This window comes from Anolis carolinensis, chromosome 3 (genome assembly GCF_035594765.1).
Source record: "Anolis carolinensis isolate JA03-04 chromosome 3, rAnoCar3.1.pri, whole genome shotgun sequence".
NCBI classification, from domain to species: Eukaryota; Metazoa; Chordata; class Lepidosauria; order Squamata; family Dactyloidae; genus Anolis; species Anolis carolinensis.
The window spans coordinates 100,549,739-100,568,264 of NC_085843.1; the positions used below are offsets into that span (position 1 = coordinate 100,549,739).

General features: G+C 40.7%; 1 protein-coding gene across 5 annotated transcripts in view; it reads left to right on the forward strand.

Moving 5' to 3' along the window:
- Nucleotides 1-18,526, forward strand: part of gpm6b (glycoprotein M6B) — a 154,116-nt gene that overhangs the window by 133,273 nt on the left and 2,317 nt on the right. For 3 of the 5 annotated variants that reach the window (XM_008107228.3, XM_008107224.3, XM_008107227.3), the window contains 3 exons: nt 5,546-5,717; nt 14,562-14,635; nt 16,854-16,919. In XM_008107228.3, coding sequence (XP_008105435.1) covers nt 5,546-5,717; nt 14,562-14,635; nt 16,854-16,919 — 312 coding nt within the window. Of the gene's footprint in view, nt 1-5,545; nt 5,718-14,561; nt 14,636-16,853; nt 16,920-17,660; nt 18,152-18,526 lie in introns of those variants that run through there. The other 2 variants (XM_008107230.3, XM_062975258.1) reach the window with 1 other exon arrangement.

Consider the following 18,526-nt stretch of genomic DNA (forward strand, 5'->3'; position numbering starts at 1 on the left):
TATAGTGTCCCTACACGGATTTTCACTTATTGTGGGAGGTCCTGGAACGTAACTCCCCACGATAAGTTAGGGAACACTGTACTAGTATTCTGAGATATTGTTCAAACTGAATAACTACAGCAGTATGGTTCTGTGATGGTCAGCTGATTAGGTATGGGCTGCTAAGCTCGGTTATTGCCTTCAAGTCATTTCCGACATATGGCAACTCCGAAGCAAATGTATTATAGGGTTTCCTTGGAAAGATTTGTTCAAAGGGGGTTTGCCTTAGTCTTTCTATGGGGAAATGTGACATGCCCGAGGTTAGTCAGTAGGTTTTTATGGTGAAGTGGATTCATGGATTGAAACTCTGGTCTCCAGAATCATCATCTAACCACTATTCCACACTGATTCCTTCTAGACTTGATATAATTTTGTTAGGCTTGGTAAAATCTAGGATGTGATGGTGCCAGAATAGGAAGACGTCTTCAAATTCCTGTGAAATCTTCCAAGGCCTAAACAACACACAAGTGAGTTCACAAACAATACACCTGGACTGTTTCCCTGCCGTTGGAACTAGGAAACATTCACAGACACTAAACTTGGAGTGTTCCCTTGTCATTTCAGACAGTAAGAAAACTGGTTACAAATAATTTTTGTTTGTATTGTATCCCAAGATAAGAGTCTTGTGTGTACATGTACAAGCCTTTGTATGAATTGTTATGGAAAATCAGTATTGTACAATCAGCCTGATCAACATGTATCATATCATAACATAGAAAGCAACAGGCTTGCTCAAAAAATTCGATTTCCCCGTTTATCATTAGTAATTTGTTTGTTTTGTCGCTTTTGAAGCGATATTCGAATCGCATTATCCCGTCGTGTGGATCCCGCGGTTTCGAACCGCGATAGGCAATTTTTCTGATGTCGTCGTTTTTTTTCTTTAGGTAAGCAAGCATTTGCAAATCACCCAAACTTGTTTCAGTGCACTGGGGCAACCTAGCATGTTGTTTCCACCTTGTGGCCAATCGGAGAGCACGTTTAACTCAGGGGAGGGGCTTGTACGTCCTGAATGAAAACTGCAGGGAGCCTCGTGGCTCATTCGGCCCGGGGATCTGGAGAGAGAGGGTTTCTTTCTCACTAGCTCATCCCTCAGTACCAGCAGAACTACTTGTAATGAGTACAGAGCAAGTATCATGAATACAACACTGGAGATAATTTCAAGAGCCACAGGTAAAAAATCCCTTCTGTAGCCCTTTTATTTTCTTGCACTGCACAAATGGCTGGCTCTCTTAAGCTTATCAATGCTTGCAAAGTCTGGCAAACGGTGCAATTCCCATAATCCACACAAATAGAACTTGGGCAAAGGGGAGGCTGTATTTTTCCCTTTTATTTTCTTGCACATTAGTGCAGTAAGTGCACATTGGCTGGGTATCTTACTCCCCCCCCCCTCCTGGGCTGTTTTGGGCCACAGCGCATGTGCGTCCGCCATTAACGAATTACTTTTGAAACTAACGAATTTTCGTTAAATTTCGAAAAATTTTGAGGGCAAAGTTCGGAAATGACATCAGAAACGAAACGCTAGCGCCCCCTACTTTTGAAGCGAGTTTAGAATCAATTTTTACGTGGATCGCTCAAGCCTAGAAAGCAACAAAACAAAAATGAAAAGGGACCCCAAAACCCATGAGTCATTTACATTGTGGCCATGCTCACTGTATAGCTAACCATTACTAGTGTCTGAGATTTAAACTATCCCTTACCTGATTTATATTTTAAAATTCACATACTCACATGGGGTTAAAAATGGTGCCAGTTGACATGTCCCCTTTGTGCTTGTATATACATGTGAGTGAATTTTAAAATTAAAACAGAGGGAGAGAAACCACCCCCACCCCATCTGCACTGGTCTCAGTGTGGATCTGGGTCGTGTGTATTTACTTTAAGTTGGAAGGCCTGAAGCTGCATGTTCCATTTAATGTAGAGTATGATTCAACTTTGCAACTTCTTATGTTGGTATTTCGCAGATGAGATTTGAAGAATCAATAGAAAAAAACAGGATTCTTTTGGGCTGCTCCACTCTCTGAGGTTTAGGTTTTGTCTTTGGAGCAACTCTTTGGCTGCTGTCTGCATATATTGATGATTTAATTTATTTGTTTAGTGTTATTAACAATGGGTATCTAGTCATGTTTGCCATAATTGGTAGAAAGCTGCCATTTTCAGTAATCTGATTGCTCTTTACAATACAATATATCTTTAAAAAACCTTCTGTGGAAATGCCAGCATTTGCCATTTCCCTTGTGATAAATTGTGCATGTTTTCTGTTGTGTCAAATGCTATTGTGAAGTTGTTTCAGAATGATTTTCTTTGCAATTCAGTACTGTGGAGAACCACAATTATTTCACCAATAGAAAATGTCAATGTTATCAGGCAGACTCTTTCAGAATCTTTGTTCCATTGAATCATGGTTTTGATAGTTTCTTTAATACCTGTTTTTATCTTAACCAGTCTTGTATGTGGGATGTTTTGCCTTTAGGAAAGTCAATGGCCATGAGCCTATTGGGGAGTTACAAATGCATAAATATCAGTTACAGAGCTATGCAGTGACTCCTGTTCCAACTGCCCTCATCTCCAGTGGCGAAGCAGAAAACTGCTGCAATCAATTGAAGTTCATTTTCCTGTTGCTTGGGAAGCAGCTGACAGTGCCCTCCCCTCCCAGGGTGTGACAGGCAGAAGAAGGGCCACAAACCCCCTGGGCACCAGAAGTCACTTGTGTGAAGGGTGTTGGTGAGACTGTCAGCCACCTGCTTTCCAACTGAAAGGTGACAGGTTCTTGTCAATTACAATTCTGGCTTCCTGCTAAGTGGGGATTGAGGGACCTTCATGATCCCTATGTAGCCCCTAAACTAGGGGCTACGTAGGAATCATGAATACAGCAGTGCTTAGCTCTATATGCCTACCCAGGTCCTCCTCGTTTTCTCTTCCAGTTCTTCATTTTTAATTGTTATTTCTCCCCATTCATATTTTGAGACGTTCTTCTTGGAAAGCTTGACACATAGAATGAACTCAGAGCTTGAAAAAGAAATATGCAGGTCATGATGGGACAATCAGGAAGGAGAACCGAACAGAAATCTTTTCAGCTGGAGCCCCCAGTGGTGCAATGGGTTGAAACCTTGTGCCGGCAGGAGTGCTGACTTGAAGTTGGGTTGCTGACCTGAAAGTTGGGTTGCTGATCTGAAGGTTGCTGGTTTGAGTCTGGGGAGAATGCAGATGAGCTCCCTCTGTCAGCTCCAGCTCCCCAGGCAGGGACATGAGAGAAGCCTCCCACAAGATGGTAAAACATCCGGGCGTCTCCTGGGTAACGTCCTTACAGATGGCCAATTATCTCACACCAGAAGCGACTTGCAGTTTCTCAAGTCGCTCCAGACATACACACACACACACACACAAACTGGTTCTCCAGATAGCACTTACTCTTTCACAAAAATTATTCTACTATAAAACTACCATGGTTCCATCATATGGAATTGTATAGTTCGTAGTTTGGAGGAAGTGTACTAGTGCTCCCTGGATAATAATTCTGAACATTATCGCAATTCCAAATCCCAGAATTTTATAGGACAGAACCATGACAATTAAAGTAGGATCACATCATTGTGGTCGTGTGGTTTGAAAGTTCCCTTAGTTGCATCAAGCGGCCAAATTTCAGGCCACAGTTTTGTTTTAAAGCAAAACCAATATTGCCACATTCAGAACAATTAGTCCAGGGTAGAAAAAGCAATGGGACTCTAAGCAGATTGCACAAAGCAAGTAAAAGACGAATAGGCTACGCTCCGTTGGCAATATACAGAATAGAGGTAAAGCTGAAAGAGATACCATTCCAGCTATTTCATTCGACCGTCAGGACACTCCAAGAGCTACACTGGAAAGGAAGGCATTGAGAAAGACTGAGGTGGGCCAATGTTTTGGCAGCACCATGAACTCAGTAAAAATTGGGAGAAAAGTTAAAGAGGCTCTCTGTGGAAAAAAAAAAAAACCAAAGTTCCATGCCAAAGTGATTTCAGTGTTTAGCAATCTCAGATGAAGGGGAGGGTCAGGAAAATGTTTAAGCACATGGGCATTTTTAGACCTACACAGAGAAAGGAAAATAGTGTACTTGGAAGAATTTGTTAGCTAATTTGTTACCCATTGCCTAATTCATTCTTATCAAGTATGTTTCAATTGTGAGATACTCTATTTTAAGTAGTGGCTAATTAGTTATACCACTGGATCTTGTCCAATCTACTTGACTTGATGGCCATAATTTATGAAGGGAGTGCTTGAAAGTTATCCATCATGGTCTTTTTTTGTATCCCTTTGTTAGTGCTACCAGCTATCCACAGTTAACACCATACAGGAGCCAAACACAAGCCTCTATCACATAATATGGGGCTGGAAAGTCTCTTCAGTGAAGAAATCTTATAAAGTGCATGATGATAGCTCTGTGTTTCCACTTTCACTGCTGTGGGTCCATTGCATGGAATTCTGGGATTTGCAGTTTAGAAAGAGGTGTTTAGAAAGCTCAGTTGAAGAGCTCTATTGTCCCACCAAACTACAGATCCAAAGATTCCACAGAATGCAGCCATGAAAATTAAAGTGGAATCACAGTGCTGTAATTTCATAGTGGGAAAAGGTCCCATGACGTCGCTGGATTTCCGACAGAGGCCCTGCCTGCAAGTGAAGTCGAAGTGTCGTATGATGCATCCCCCCCCCCCCCCCGCCAACACAGGAGCCTGCTTCTCCGGGCAATGTGTGATTGGGGAAGCATTGCCGATAGGAAACTGCGCACAGGGCAATGAATTTGCTCTGCTGCTCTTCCCTTTTTCGATGAAGCAAGATATTTCTCCTGGCATTTATAATAATCTACATTATAAGGTTCCTTGCATCTTGCAATATGAAAATAGAAAGATGGGTGGAAAAATAAAAGCCCTTTTTAATCTCTACCCAAGATTCTGATCAGGCAATTCATATTGTGTTAGACCTAGGTTTTTGTGTGTTCTTTTAGGCTGTGTCTAAAATGACTGTGGTGTCCTCTCCAAGTCTTGAGATAAGCAGTTGTGTATACTTGCCCTGAAAACACCACATGACTGGAGAACACTCTCCCAGCTCTCCAATCTTCAGCACCTCATAAACCCTTCCATTGGGATGATGACTGAAAAGAAAGGTAGTTTTTTCGGGGGGGGGGGGGGGTGGCGGCATCATCAGTTGCTGCAACGGAGGTCTGCAGTTACATCTAACAATGCAAGATCTATGTCCGTGAGTTCACTTAGAAATGTATTTCGAGGACGATTAATAATATTATTTTCACTTTGGGAAACAGATATTTCAAAAGAAGAATCAAAGGTTTGAGTCATTTCAATAAATATTCAAAGTTTATTGACAGAATGAAAGATCCTGACAGCTCATATCCTACTTAGGTTTAGGATTGCTTTTGTGTTTATAATCAAATGTAGGAACACATCATAACATCCTGAAGAAATGTCTAAAAAAATTGTAACTCTCTCTATGACCTGTGCCTGTTTCCTCTTTGCAGTTTGTTTTCCTCACCTATGTCCTTGGAGTGGCCTGGCTGGGCGTCTTTGGCTTTTCCGCTGTGCCAGTCTTTATGTTCTACAACATATGGTCAACTTGTGAAGTCATCAGATCACTCCCAGGAAATATGACAACTTCAGCGGACCAGATCTGTGTCGATATCAGGCAATATGGTACTTATTTTAATCCTGATTAAATGTTTTATCCTCTTTCCTTGCCTATCTTCAAGAAGGCTGTCTTAGCCTTAGGAGATGAACTGAAAGCAACCAAGTGTGGAGTCTATGAACATGTCATTACTTTTTCAATTAATGCAGATTACACTGACCTCTTTCCAGATGCATCTAGTTTAACTGTATTTGGCAAGTCATTTATCTAAAGTGATTTTGTGGCTGTTATCCACATTACAATATCAGGCTTAATAATAAAACAATCAGCAATATAAATTGCTTAGGGAAACTTGACCCCATCATCAAATACCAAAAACAATAATAGAATCTTAGGCCAGTGTCCTAAAAAAACATTTGGCTTGGAATCTGGATATTTTTTTCTTTTGTCTACAATGTGAACTATATGTAGTTTTACAAAATAGTTTCCTTTAGGCTTATATTTTGAAATAGATACACTTGCTATGTGGATGGCAAATATATAGCTAAAACTTTGGTGGGTAGCAGAAGGATGCATCAGAAGAATATATTCTGAAATCAGGTATCACCTATATTATGCAGATCTCTGTATAACGAATGCCTGTTTGGTGGCTATTTTTGCAAGGGGGAGGCGGATAAGTACTGAGATTAGGTGAAGCGGGGACGTGATCACATTCATTGGATTTCAGGGATGGAAAACTGAATTCAAAGTCAAAATCTGATGGCTTCTTTAAGTCCTTTCTAGATTTCACTTGATTCATGGGCTTATATGCAATACCTCCTTTTATTCTAAAACCATTTTCAAATGTGCAGCAATAGCGGATTTTAAATAGTTCATATCAAGAGAAGGGATAAGAAAAATGTATAATTGGTTTTCAGACCAGATAAATTTTCAGCTAGAACATTTTTGGAAATTTTTTTGGCAGGCGAATGCAAGTGCAGAATCGGTTCTTTAAAATCAGCTGTAAAATCTTGCTTCCCTGAGATTAAAACTGTCAGCACTTTTCCATATGAAGAGAATATATAAGCATGGTGGCAATGAAGGGATCTGTATATAGAAATGGCAATAGAAATAAGCAAAAGTACATGCTGCACAATGGAGTGCTCCTGTTCCTGTCAGCCAACCATGTTTTCAGAATACTCCTGAAAAATATGATAAAAGTAGCAGCTTTTTCATGTGGAGTTGTGACATTTTCTGTAAAGTGGTATCCCAAGATTCCAGTTAAGCCAGATGGCCAAAATCAGCACAAACCAGGCTTGCTTGACTGCAAAAACACTTATCCTAAGTTGCGAATGTAATATTATTACTTAGGAAAGGATTTTTTTTAAAACAGCTAGAGTATTAAATGTATGCCAACCAGATCTACACTGGCAATATCATTTAATATATAAGGCTAGATTTGTACTGGTTGTGTGTTTTATGACACTTAAGCTTCAATTAAATCAATGAAAAGAGGATAATTGTGAGAGAGAGTGTGCACGTGCGTGCATGTAGAAGACTGGGTAGGCATCTGGTTTCCCAGATGTGATGGAATTCATTAATATGGTAGTGAACTTCTAATAAGTGGAACATGTCAAAATAAGCATTGGGTGATTTGCATGTCCAAAGTACAGTTGTATAGTACTGGCTTCAGTCAGTCAAAATCAGTGAAGCAAAGGGGGAGAAGGGTTTATCAGCTAGGAAGCAATTACATGAGATTTTGGCCAGTAGGAATAGTCATCTAGAGATCTAAGAGTTCAGTGACTGCTTATTGAATGATAAAAAAAACCTACACCAAAGAACCGGAAAGCAGAACTAGCCTGGATATGTTGTGTGTTTGGAAGATGGTCTTGTTAGGTCTGTTCATTGGGCCCTCGATTTCGGTTTGGTCTTGATTCATTATTTGTTGTAATCAACAATCAAAACTGAGATTTGGGGATCAGGGCCACCAGACTCTTCCATAGATATGCTGTGGAAAACACAAAGACAGCAATGTGTTGTCGAAGACTTTCACGGCCAGAATCACTGGGTTGCTGTGAGTTTTTCAGGCTGTATGGCCATGTTCCAGTAGCATTCTCTCCTGACATTTCACCTGTATCTGTGACTGGCGTCTTCAGAAGTTCTGTTGGCAGTGAGGAAAGTGGAGTGTGTGGAATGTCCAGAGTGGGAGAAAGAGCCCTTGTCTGTTCAAAAAAAGTGTGCATGTTGCAACTAGCAAGCTCGAATTAGCATTTGAGTAGCCATGAAGCTTGCAAAGTCAATCAGTGAGGGTATCTGCATGGACGGAGCCTGGAAATGACTTGTGTAACACTGTCCTCTTCTCCAGTTTCATCCTGCTGTGGCAGACAACAAAGGAGCAAGGATTTTGTGGTGTGGAAAGCATAAAAGGCACTGAATATTAGTTCCTTGCAAAGAGCAGTCTAAAGCACAAGCACTTGGCCATTGTTTAGGAATCTCAGTTATCTCTCTTACTCTCACTTGAAAAAACAAAACAAAATAAAGCCACAATTAATTTTTAATTTATTGAGTTAACATTCATTCTACATTTAAACATATTTAGTACACAAAGTGAAAACAGAAACAGCTCAATGTAATTTTTGGGATCAGCACACAATAAAAACTACTATTTAAAATATTTGCACCCCTGCATATATGCCATTTAAAGATTAAAAAGTTGTTCATCAGATCTGAATATCTCAAGAGATATGGCTGATCCACACTGGGGACAGGGTTCAGTGTCAGCACTGGGCTCCTTCGGTATGACCATGATTATTGGAGGGACTCTCTTGGGCCTAAACCAACATTTCTCACTGGGAATCAGAATTGAACTTGTTAGCTGGAACCCTGAAGCAGAAATCCCCGCATAGATGGCAAAGCCAACATTTTCCTTATATGGAAGAACAGGCTGCTGAAAATAATCAGGGAAATAAATACTATCATTCACCAATACAGAATACATATTCCACAAAAGTGGTATCAGGATGGTGAACCCAGAAAGTAAATAGAGAATTCCCCCAACTCAGAAAAAAAAATAGCAACACATTTTTTGGTCTTCCTTTGTGGAAAAGTTTCCATAAAGCAAATGACAAGAAAGATAGAGCTAAGGATGCTACAAGTCAAAGACATTAGGTCCTGTGCCAAAAAAATCTCCTTCGGGAGGGACAAATGTTCGTCCAGGAACTCCAGGCATTGCTTTCTGGAATCACCATCCGGAGTAGGTTCCATGAAGCAGACTCCCCAGATCCCAATCCTGATCTTCTCAGTGCTGGTGCCAGGCATGAGATACCATACCCTCCATTCCACCACTCCCATTGCCGTAAGGCACAAGATCCATCCAATCGCCGCAAAGGTGAAGCCAATCAAACGGATGTAGGCCAGATGGATGAGCCAGGCAGCATCTGGAAATTTGCCGTCAGCCAAGCCTAGTTTCCGTTTTAACCACTTCTCCATGCTGAGAAATCTGTGGAAACAAGAAACAAGTCAACCTGTGTTTATTAAGTTATGCACATGCAAATTATCTCACATGAGAACCTCCCCTGTGTTTGGGAGAAATTGTGATACATAGGTAAAACCCTTCTTCTGGTTTTTTAAAAAACCTTTTTCTATGACAAATGGCCCTACTTGATCCACAGAAATGGAGAGCCTGCTGTAACACATCTCAAGATTAATTCTTCCTGTTGACATTTTGTCTGTTGGCAGAAATGGATTGGATGAGGAAAAGGAAAGGGAGGTGTGATCCAAACAACACAGAAGTGTTCCTGGTCAGTCACAAGGCAGGCCAGGGAATAGGGACTGGACATGTGCGGGATGGGATTCAACCAGGTGATAGATATCAACAAAGAATGGCTTCTCTGGCTCTTTCAAATGAGTTTCTCATCTAAAACATAGGACTTGAATATGGCTGGTGATCTCTAAAATAGAAGTTCGAGACGCAAGAGCTGAACTTGGCTTGCGAGCTGTCCAAGATGAACCTGAACAACAGACTAGTTGCGATGATCTTTGAACAGGGTGCCGTGGAAACTGCTCTTCTGAAACCGTTTAGAATGTTGTCCATAACTGAAAAACATGATATCAAAAGATCAAAGGCAGATTCTGCCCTGGACATTGGGGCCTTTGCAGGGGTGGGGGCTCCTGGTCCCCAGACATTTAGGAGTAGGACTCCCTTAACACCAGGCAGACAAGGAGGGACGGATGGGAGCGGTAGTTTAACAGCACAGGTGCCCTAGTTTGGTGTATTGCTTCATGGTTACTCCAGGCCCATATCAGATCTAAAACAACAGTGCAAAATCTTTTCCATATCTTAGCAGCATCAGTCAGTTTCATATTTTCAACTGAAACTTGAAGTGTGTGTTTGTGTTGTTTAGGGAGCAGAGAGAGCACTATTATATAAGTGAACATCACTTGGTACTTTCACATAGCTAATGTGCACATGTCAGTTCAAATCTCCTAACCAGCATCCATGTCATTTTTAACAGTGAATGAAAAATCAGAAGCAAATGTGATGATGATGATGATGATAATGATAATAATAATAATAATAATAATAATAATAATAATAATAATAATAATAATAATAATATACTGTGGGACTTCCGAATCCAGACTGACAAAGTTCTGGAACACAACACACCAGACATCACAGTTGTGGAAAAGAAAAAGGTTTGGATCATTGATGTCGCCATCCCAGGTGACAGTCACATTGACGAAAAACAACAGGAAAAACTCAGCCGCTATCAGGACCTCAAGATTGAACTTCAAAGACTCTGGCAGAAACCAGTGCAGGTGGTCCTGGTGGTGATGGGCACATTGGGTGCCGTGCCAAAAGATCTCAGCCGGCATTAGCAAACAATAGACATTGACAAAATTACGATCTGCCAGCTGCAAAAGGCCACCCTGCTGGGATCTGCGCGCATCATCCGAAAATACATCACACAGTCCTAGACACTTGGGAAGTGTTCGACTTGTGATTTTGTGATATGAAAGCCAGCATATCTATCTTGTTTGCTGTGTCATAATAAAATAATAATAATAATAATAATAAACAACTTTATTTCTAGACCACCCTCTCTCCCCAGAAGGGACACTGGACAGTTGTAGTCATTTCACGTAGATGCTAGTTTAACAAATGCATTATTTGAACCAAGACAAGCACAGCCATGGGTGCTTCAGGCAAGTGAACAGTTTTGCTGACCTCCCGGACAAAAACCTATGAAAATTGGTTTGCCAGACACATACTGAGGCCCCATCTACACTGCCATATAAAATCCAGATTATCTGCTTTGCACTGGATTACATGGTAGTGTAGAAGAGGCCTGAGGCTGGCCACATGTAGAAGGCAGGGCTAAAGATCCCTCCCATTGACCCTCACTATTTATTCATTGTGTCAGAAACAAATTGAGAATACAGTTATAATGTATTAAAAAACACAAAGTTAAAAACTTGGCATTATACTAAATTTTCTTTGACCAGAAGCTGGCCACTTGGAGTGCCTCTGGTATCGCTATTAGAAGGTCCTTCATTGTGCCTGTGGCAGGGCCCAGACTGCATTGTAGTAAGTGGTCCGTAGTTTGCTTTTCTCCACACTCGCATGTCGTGGACTTCACTTTGTAGCTCAATTTCTTAAGGTTAGCTCTGCATCTCGTGGTGCCAGAGCGCAGTCTATTCAGCGCCTTCCAAGTCGCCCAGTCTTCTGTGTGCCCAGGAGGAAATTTTACATCCAATATGAGCCACTGATTGAGGTTCCAGGTTTTAACCTGCCACTTTTGGACTCTCGTTTGCTGAGGTGTTCCTGCGAGTATCTCTGTAGATCTTAGAAAGCTATTTCTTGATTTAAGGCGTTGGCATGCTGATATCCGTACAGAGGATGGCCGGAGACATCAATGCCTTGGTCCTTTCATTATTGGCTGCTACTTCCCAACAGATATCAGATGGTGCATACCAGCTAAACAGTGTAATTTCTCCAGCGGTGTTGGGTGTAGATATCCTGTGATCGTGCGGCATGTCTCATTAAGAGCCACCCCACTTCCACTGTAATAACACGGTGTAATAACATAACTGGGCATTCAGCAGCAGAGTAGCAAAGTGTAAGGGCAGATGTCTTCACTGTATCTGATTGTGATCCCCAAATTGTGCCAGTCAGCTTTCGTATATTATTTTGTAGCATCCACTTTTTGCTTCGTAGCCAAGCAGTGCTTCTTGTTAAGTCAGAAAAAGGTCCAGAGTAGCTCCCAGGTATTTTGGTGTGCTGCAATACTCTAGTGAGATCCTCAGAGCTTGAGATGCTTGTCTGTTCTTAAATGAAAAGCACACGTCTGCATTTTAAATGGATAAGGAATCAGCTGGTTTTTCCTGTAATAAGCAGTAAGAGCATCTAAAGCAGTGGTTCTCAACCTGGGGTCCCCAGATGTTTTTGGCCTACAACTCCCAGAAATCCCAGTCAGTTTACCAGCTGTTAGGATTTCTGGGAGTTGAAGGCCAAAACCATCTGGGGACCCCAGGTTGAGAACCACTGCTCTAAAGCTTCAGAGAGCTTCTGTTCAACCATTTCAAAAATCCATACTTGAGTGGTGATGGCACGATCGTCAGTATAGATGACACGGACTGAACTATGGACAAAGCATGAGGAAGAACGGATCTGATTTTATGTTTGAAATGTATATTTTTAATTCATAATGTATTTTAATAGTTTTAACTGTTTTATGTGTTGTTTTATATTGGTTTGTATGGGCATCTAATTGTTGCCACTGTTGTAAGCCACCCTGAGTTCCTTCGGGTGAGAAGGGCAGGATATAAATGTCAGAAATAAATAAATAAATAATATAGATGAAACTCTCTGGAAGTGTAGATGGGGCCTTAGTCTCAAGTCATAGTCACTAGGCCTCAGAGGAAGGTGAAGACAATCCCACACCTTTAAAAATAATTTTTATATACAGGCAGTCCCCGAGTTACAAACATTCGATTTACAAATGACTCATAGTTAATAACAGGGTCAAGACAACAGGAAGTGAGGGCCCTTCTACAGTAATCTAAAACCCAAGAGGAAGCAGGTTTAAATAACCCATTTCCTCTCGGGTTTAAGTCCCTACCCCCAACCCAAACCCCATGCCATCCAGCCACTTTTCAGCCCATTCCCCCCCCCCAAAAAAAAAACCAAAAAAAAAAAAAACCAGTCAACCAGTAGCAATGATACTGAAACCTTGTCCCTGTTGTGGATCATCTCTATCTCTTGGGAAACTCAGATCTGAAGAACAACTTTTTAATCTTTTAAAGGTATATATGCAGAGGTGTAAGTATTTAACCAGTAACTGTTTTTATTGTGCTGATCCCTAAATTACATTGAACTGTTTCTGTTTTCACTTTGTGTTCTAAATATGTTTAAATGTAGAATAAATAGTTTTAACTCAATAAATTAAAAATAATTCCGGCTTTGATTTATTTTGCTTTTTTGAGTGAGTGTAAGAGAGATAACTCAGAGTCCTAAACGAAGGCCAAGTGCTTATGCTTTATACTGCTCTTTGCAAGGAACTAGCATTTAGTGCCTTCTGTGCTTTCCACACCACAAAATCCTTGCTTCTTTGTTGTCTGCCACAACATAATGGAACTGGAGAAGAGGATAGAGGCTACCTTTATGCAGATACCCTCACTGATTGACTTTGCAAGCTTTATGGCTACTCAAATGCTAATTCCTGCCTGCTAACTGCAATATGCACACTTTCTTTAAACAGAAAAGGGTTCTTTCTTCTATCGTGGACATGGACAGATATATATGTGTGCGTGTGCGTGTGTGTGTATACAGTCCACTTTCCCACTGCCAACAGAACCTCTGAAGATGCCAGCCACAGAAGCAGGGGAAATGCTGCTGGAGCATGGCCATACAGCCCACAAAGACAGCAACTTTTCCCCCTACATATGCATAATATTTAGAAACACAGAAGTCTCTAAAAGGAGAGAGGAGTGGATTAATCCAAAGCAGTTTCAGTCATTTTAAGAAATAAATAGAAAGGAAGAAGCCACTTGGGGTCCCACCACTGTAATACACGGTGTAGTTGGATGTTAGCAGCTGCTACAGGAATACTTCCACAGGAATGCAGAGAAGAAAATGGATTTGAAAGAAGATGTTTATTGAAAAATCAAAACAGAAATTTTTGAAATAAGAGGTCCAATAAAAGCATGAAACTTAGTGAAGGAGAAAAATTAAAAGCAGAGTACATAAATAAAAGGTGCAGTGGGTTAAACTGCTGAGCTGCAGAACTTGCTGACCAGCAGGTTAGCGGTTCGAATCCATGGGACAGTGTAAGATCCCATTGTTAGCCCCAGCTTCTGCCAACCTAGCAGTTCAAAAACATGAAAATGTGGGCTACATCAATAGGTAACAGTACTCCATGCAATCATGCCGGTTACATAACCTATGAGGCGTCTACAGACAACGCCGAAATGGAGATGAGCACCACCACCCAGAGTCAACTAGACATAATGTTAAAGGGAAACCTTTACCTTTACATAAATAAAAGTATTGTAGTCAATCCTAATTTAAGGCAAATCCTAATAACTTTTAGACATCTTTCCCAGCAATCCATTCCCCTCATCAACATAGGAAATAAGCACAGCATGGCAATGTCCGTAGTGACTAGAACAACTATTTATCCGCCATATGGGAATGCTAGCTCTGAGAACATATCTTGGCAAGGACTCTATCCTGGATGTAGAATGAGAACACAGTTATATGATTTTGTACTTGCTGATGCCAACTCCAGATTGAACTGGTCAATGAGTGGGTGCGTGATAAAGAAACCCAACTTGCATGTGGGTGGAGAAGGGAAATGGGATTAGAGGAAGAGAGAATGATGTCAGTTAACAGCATTCATGATGGTTTTCTTTTGGTATTTTAACTTCAGGAATCATCCCTTGGAATGCTGTACCTGGCAAGGCCTGTGGGTCAGCTCTAGCAGACATGTGCAACACCCCTGAGGTAAGGGAGTCCATAAGGTCCTGTGCTTGCTCTTACACCCTGACAGCTGGCTCAAACATGTTATCAGAAGCTTGCTAAAGTACTCAACTTGTGTTCTAAAATAAATTAAGCTTGTTCCTCATCCAAAGTAAATTACAGTATTTTGAAGATATGTCCTCAAACTAATTAAGTTAAGCCACCCTTTCTTAAGAGTATAGTCACCTCCCACCTATCTTTTTAGACTAAGGGGGCAGGTGGCTGGGAGAAGTGTACCTTCCCTTAGACGGATATGGGACCCATATGGGAAGATCCTTCCTGTTTTTGACATCAAGATCCCAAGCTGTACAGGGTATTATAGGTCAAGATCAGCATTTTGGATTGGATCAGGAAGCAGATTCAAGCCAAACACCTGACATTATGGTCTCATTCATAACTCTTATTTCTATGTTTTACATATATTAAAGTCTGGTATCCTCTCCATTAGTTATGATATGATATGTAAGTTAGGTTTGCATCTGCAAAACTGTTCCCTATTCACATTTGCATTAATGGTACCATGCCTGCAATTGCAAATACTCCCGAATCTGACTGGCTTTTAAGGTGGTTTCAGGAGCCTTTACTATTGGATTTACAAGTGTTGTAACAGGAGATGGGAGCACAGCTATGTTATTGTACCTATGCCTTTGAAGCAGAATCTCAACGGAAGTTTCAAAATCTCTTCAAAGGTAGCTCATTGGGACGTTATGAGAGAAAGAACCAGCCTACCCATGTCTGATGTCTAAGAAACGGAAAGGCAGTTTGCACCAGATGTCAGTTGTGCCTCTAGTATATGTGTGAAAATCATAAGGCCCTCTAAAAGTTATTGGGCTAGAACTCCCAGCATTGTTCAGCATTGGCCATACTTCTGGGACTCTAGCAATCTAGAAATATCTGGAAGGCCACAGCATTCCCATTCCTCTTTTAGTGAGATAGAGCTAGCAGCACTCCCGAGTTACAAACTGAAACTTTTATGGAGAAGCAGCCCTTTATCGCAATCAAACAGTGGCTGTATATCATGTATGGGCAAACTTCAGCCCTCCAGGTGCTTTGGACTTCAACTCCTACAATTATGAACAGCCAAAATACCTGGAGGGCCGAAGTTGGCTCATACCTGCTGTATATGCGAAAGATGCAAGACAGCGGTGCTTTCTCCCACAACCTGCAGAGTATCCATCCGTTTCAATAGTACTATAAAAGGATGCTAACAACTGCTGGGGGGTACTAATGCTTGTTGCAACTAACTTTTTAGTGTTCAAAATGAGTTGTGTGATGCCGCATCGTGTCTTTTCATCCATTTTACAAGTTTGGAATAAATTAGCCCTATTGCAACACGGTACAAAGAAAAACGAGTATTAACAAAGCCGCACATAAAAGCAACCAGGCTAAGACTTACCCATACTGTCATGTAGTGCCAGTGATTGCACTACATGACAACATGGGATAAGAATGTGTCAGAATCTGGTAGAATAAATTGGCTCTTGGGCTGTCGCACATTTAGATTTAGCAAGCCCAATGCACATCCTAGCGCCAGCCAGCTTGCAGTATCATGGCTTGGTACACAGGGTTAACACAGTGTGCTGCATCGCGTGTCTACCACCTCAGAAACATGTATTTACTGATCCATTCTCTGGACTAGTAAGCCTGTAACCCTTTTGTGGATAAACTGCAGTTACTCTAGCCCTAACCAGCCTAGTCAAAGATGAGGCATGAAGGCAATCATTCAGAACAACCAGTGGTGCAATGGGTTATACCCTTGTACTGGCAGGACTGCTGACTTGAAGATTGGGTTGCTGACCTAAAAGTTGCCGTTCGAATCTGGGAAGAGTGCAGATGAGCTCCCTCTGTCAACTCCAGCTCCCCATGCAGGGACATGAGAGAGGCCTTCCACAAGGATGATAAAAACATCAAACATTTGGGTGTCCCCTGGGCAATATCCTTGCAGACAGCCAGTTCTCTCACACCAGAAGCAACTTGCAGTTTCTCAAGTCATTCCTGACACACATACACACACACACACACACACACACACACACACACACACACACAAAAGACCAACCAGGGAGCCAAAGCTATTTGCATCCGCTTAGTATTAAAGCAATCAGTTTTTCCTTGAACACTGGGCAACATCCTAATAATTGTACGAAGATACCAAGTGCCACTAAATATCTGAATTTATAATATTTCCACTTTACTATTTTAGTTCTATTTGTCTTACCATCTGTTCATTGTGGCTTGTGCTGGAGCTGGGGCCACCGTCATAGCACTGGTGAGTATTATCATCCACACTCTCTTTTAAAATAACAATGTTTTTTCCCTTTTCGGACATTATTCAAATATTGCCTAACTTAAACTAAGTAATACTTTTTGTGTTTGTTGGCACCTGGCTGTAGTTTTCTCAGGATATTCCAAATAGCAGGCAAGTGTTTCCATTTCCCAGTAAAAGCTCTGCACCAAAGCAAGCTTTGTAATACTTTTTGCCTATTTTTTTTTAACTCCATCCTATTGCATGGACAAGTTATGGCATTTCCTAATAGAAATATGTTGGTATTAGTTTTTAGACTTCCCCAGTGTCAGACCACTTTTGAATTTCCCCATCAATGGAAATATTTTTAATTCAATGTCCTGTCTTCCATTCCTTCGAGGCTTTTTGAGAGTGTAAAATGTATGCCTGTTTCTTAGGGAAATCAAGTGTACTGAACCAGGATGAACTGAGTTCTTCATAGTGGCCACTATTAGAAATAGAAAGATTAACAGTGAAACAAGGAATTGTTATAACAATAACATTTTAATATTTTGTGAGCTACATTCAGGGGAAATAATGCATCATCGGCATTTTTATACTCCAGCAACCAAGCCTAGACTTTTTTTTTAGAAAGCAATTTTTCCTCCAGAGCTTTTCCTGAAATCCTTTCATGACAGAGTTGACATTTTGATTCTAACACAACTGCCTAAAAGGCTTCAAGAATTTGTTGTCTCTCATACCATGTATTTTGTTCTCTTCCACCAGCTGATCTACATGATGGCTACTACATATAACTATGCTGTTTTGAAGTTTAAGAGTCGGGAAGATTGCTGCACTAAATTCTAAATTGCATAAAGCCCAGTAAAGAGCTGCATTGTGTAGCTTGAAATACCACTGACACCCTAGATTAAAGAGTCTCTTTTTTGACGTTTGTTACAATAAATTGTAAATAGCTTCATTAAGCCTCTTTAAGCATTTTAGATTAATACAAATTATTTCTTGTATATGAATGACAATGTGGGTGAGATCTGGCTATTTTCTATACTTGTGAGAGGATTCCAATATTTTAGTGATGTTATAAACTGGTCCTTTTAAAGGAAGGAGGGCTTTCATTTAACATCAAGCTGTTTTCCCCTAAGCATCATCTTTGAAACCATTACTGGATCAATTAAGGGCCTGTAATAAGTTATATCATCTCTGCTATCCACTAATCTGAAAAATAATAAAGTATCTGTTTTACACTAGATAACACACAAGATACAAGCCTGATTCTTGACAACTGCTGTTTACCCTTATCAGATTGTTAGCAAAGTCCGATTTTCAAGTACCACGCATTTGCCTCTTTATCATTTTCTGATACGCCAACCAATTTACCAGTAAAATCCCATAAACGGGTCCTCTACCGGTCAAATTGTTTGAAACACACCTCACTAGGGCTTACAAGGAGAAGAATAGCCACTTTGTTAGTTGAAATTTCCAATTCATGCAAAATCTTAAGTTTATCATATAGAGACCTGAAGCTCATCCAATTCTCTAGCTATGGTGTTGACACACATTCACCTTTTTCATCCTGTACCTCTTGCCAACAAGATGATACTGTTTGTGATACAAACTATGTGTGAATTAAGTTA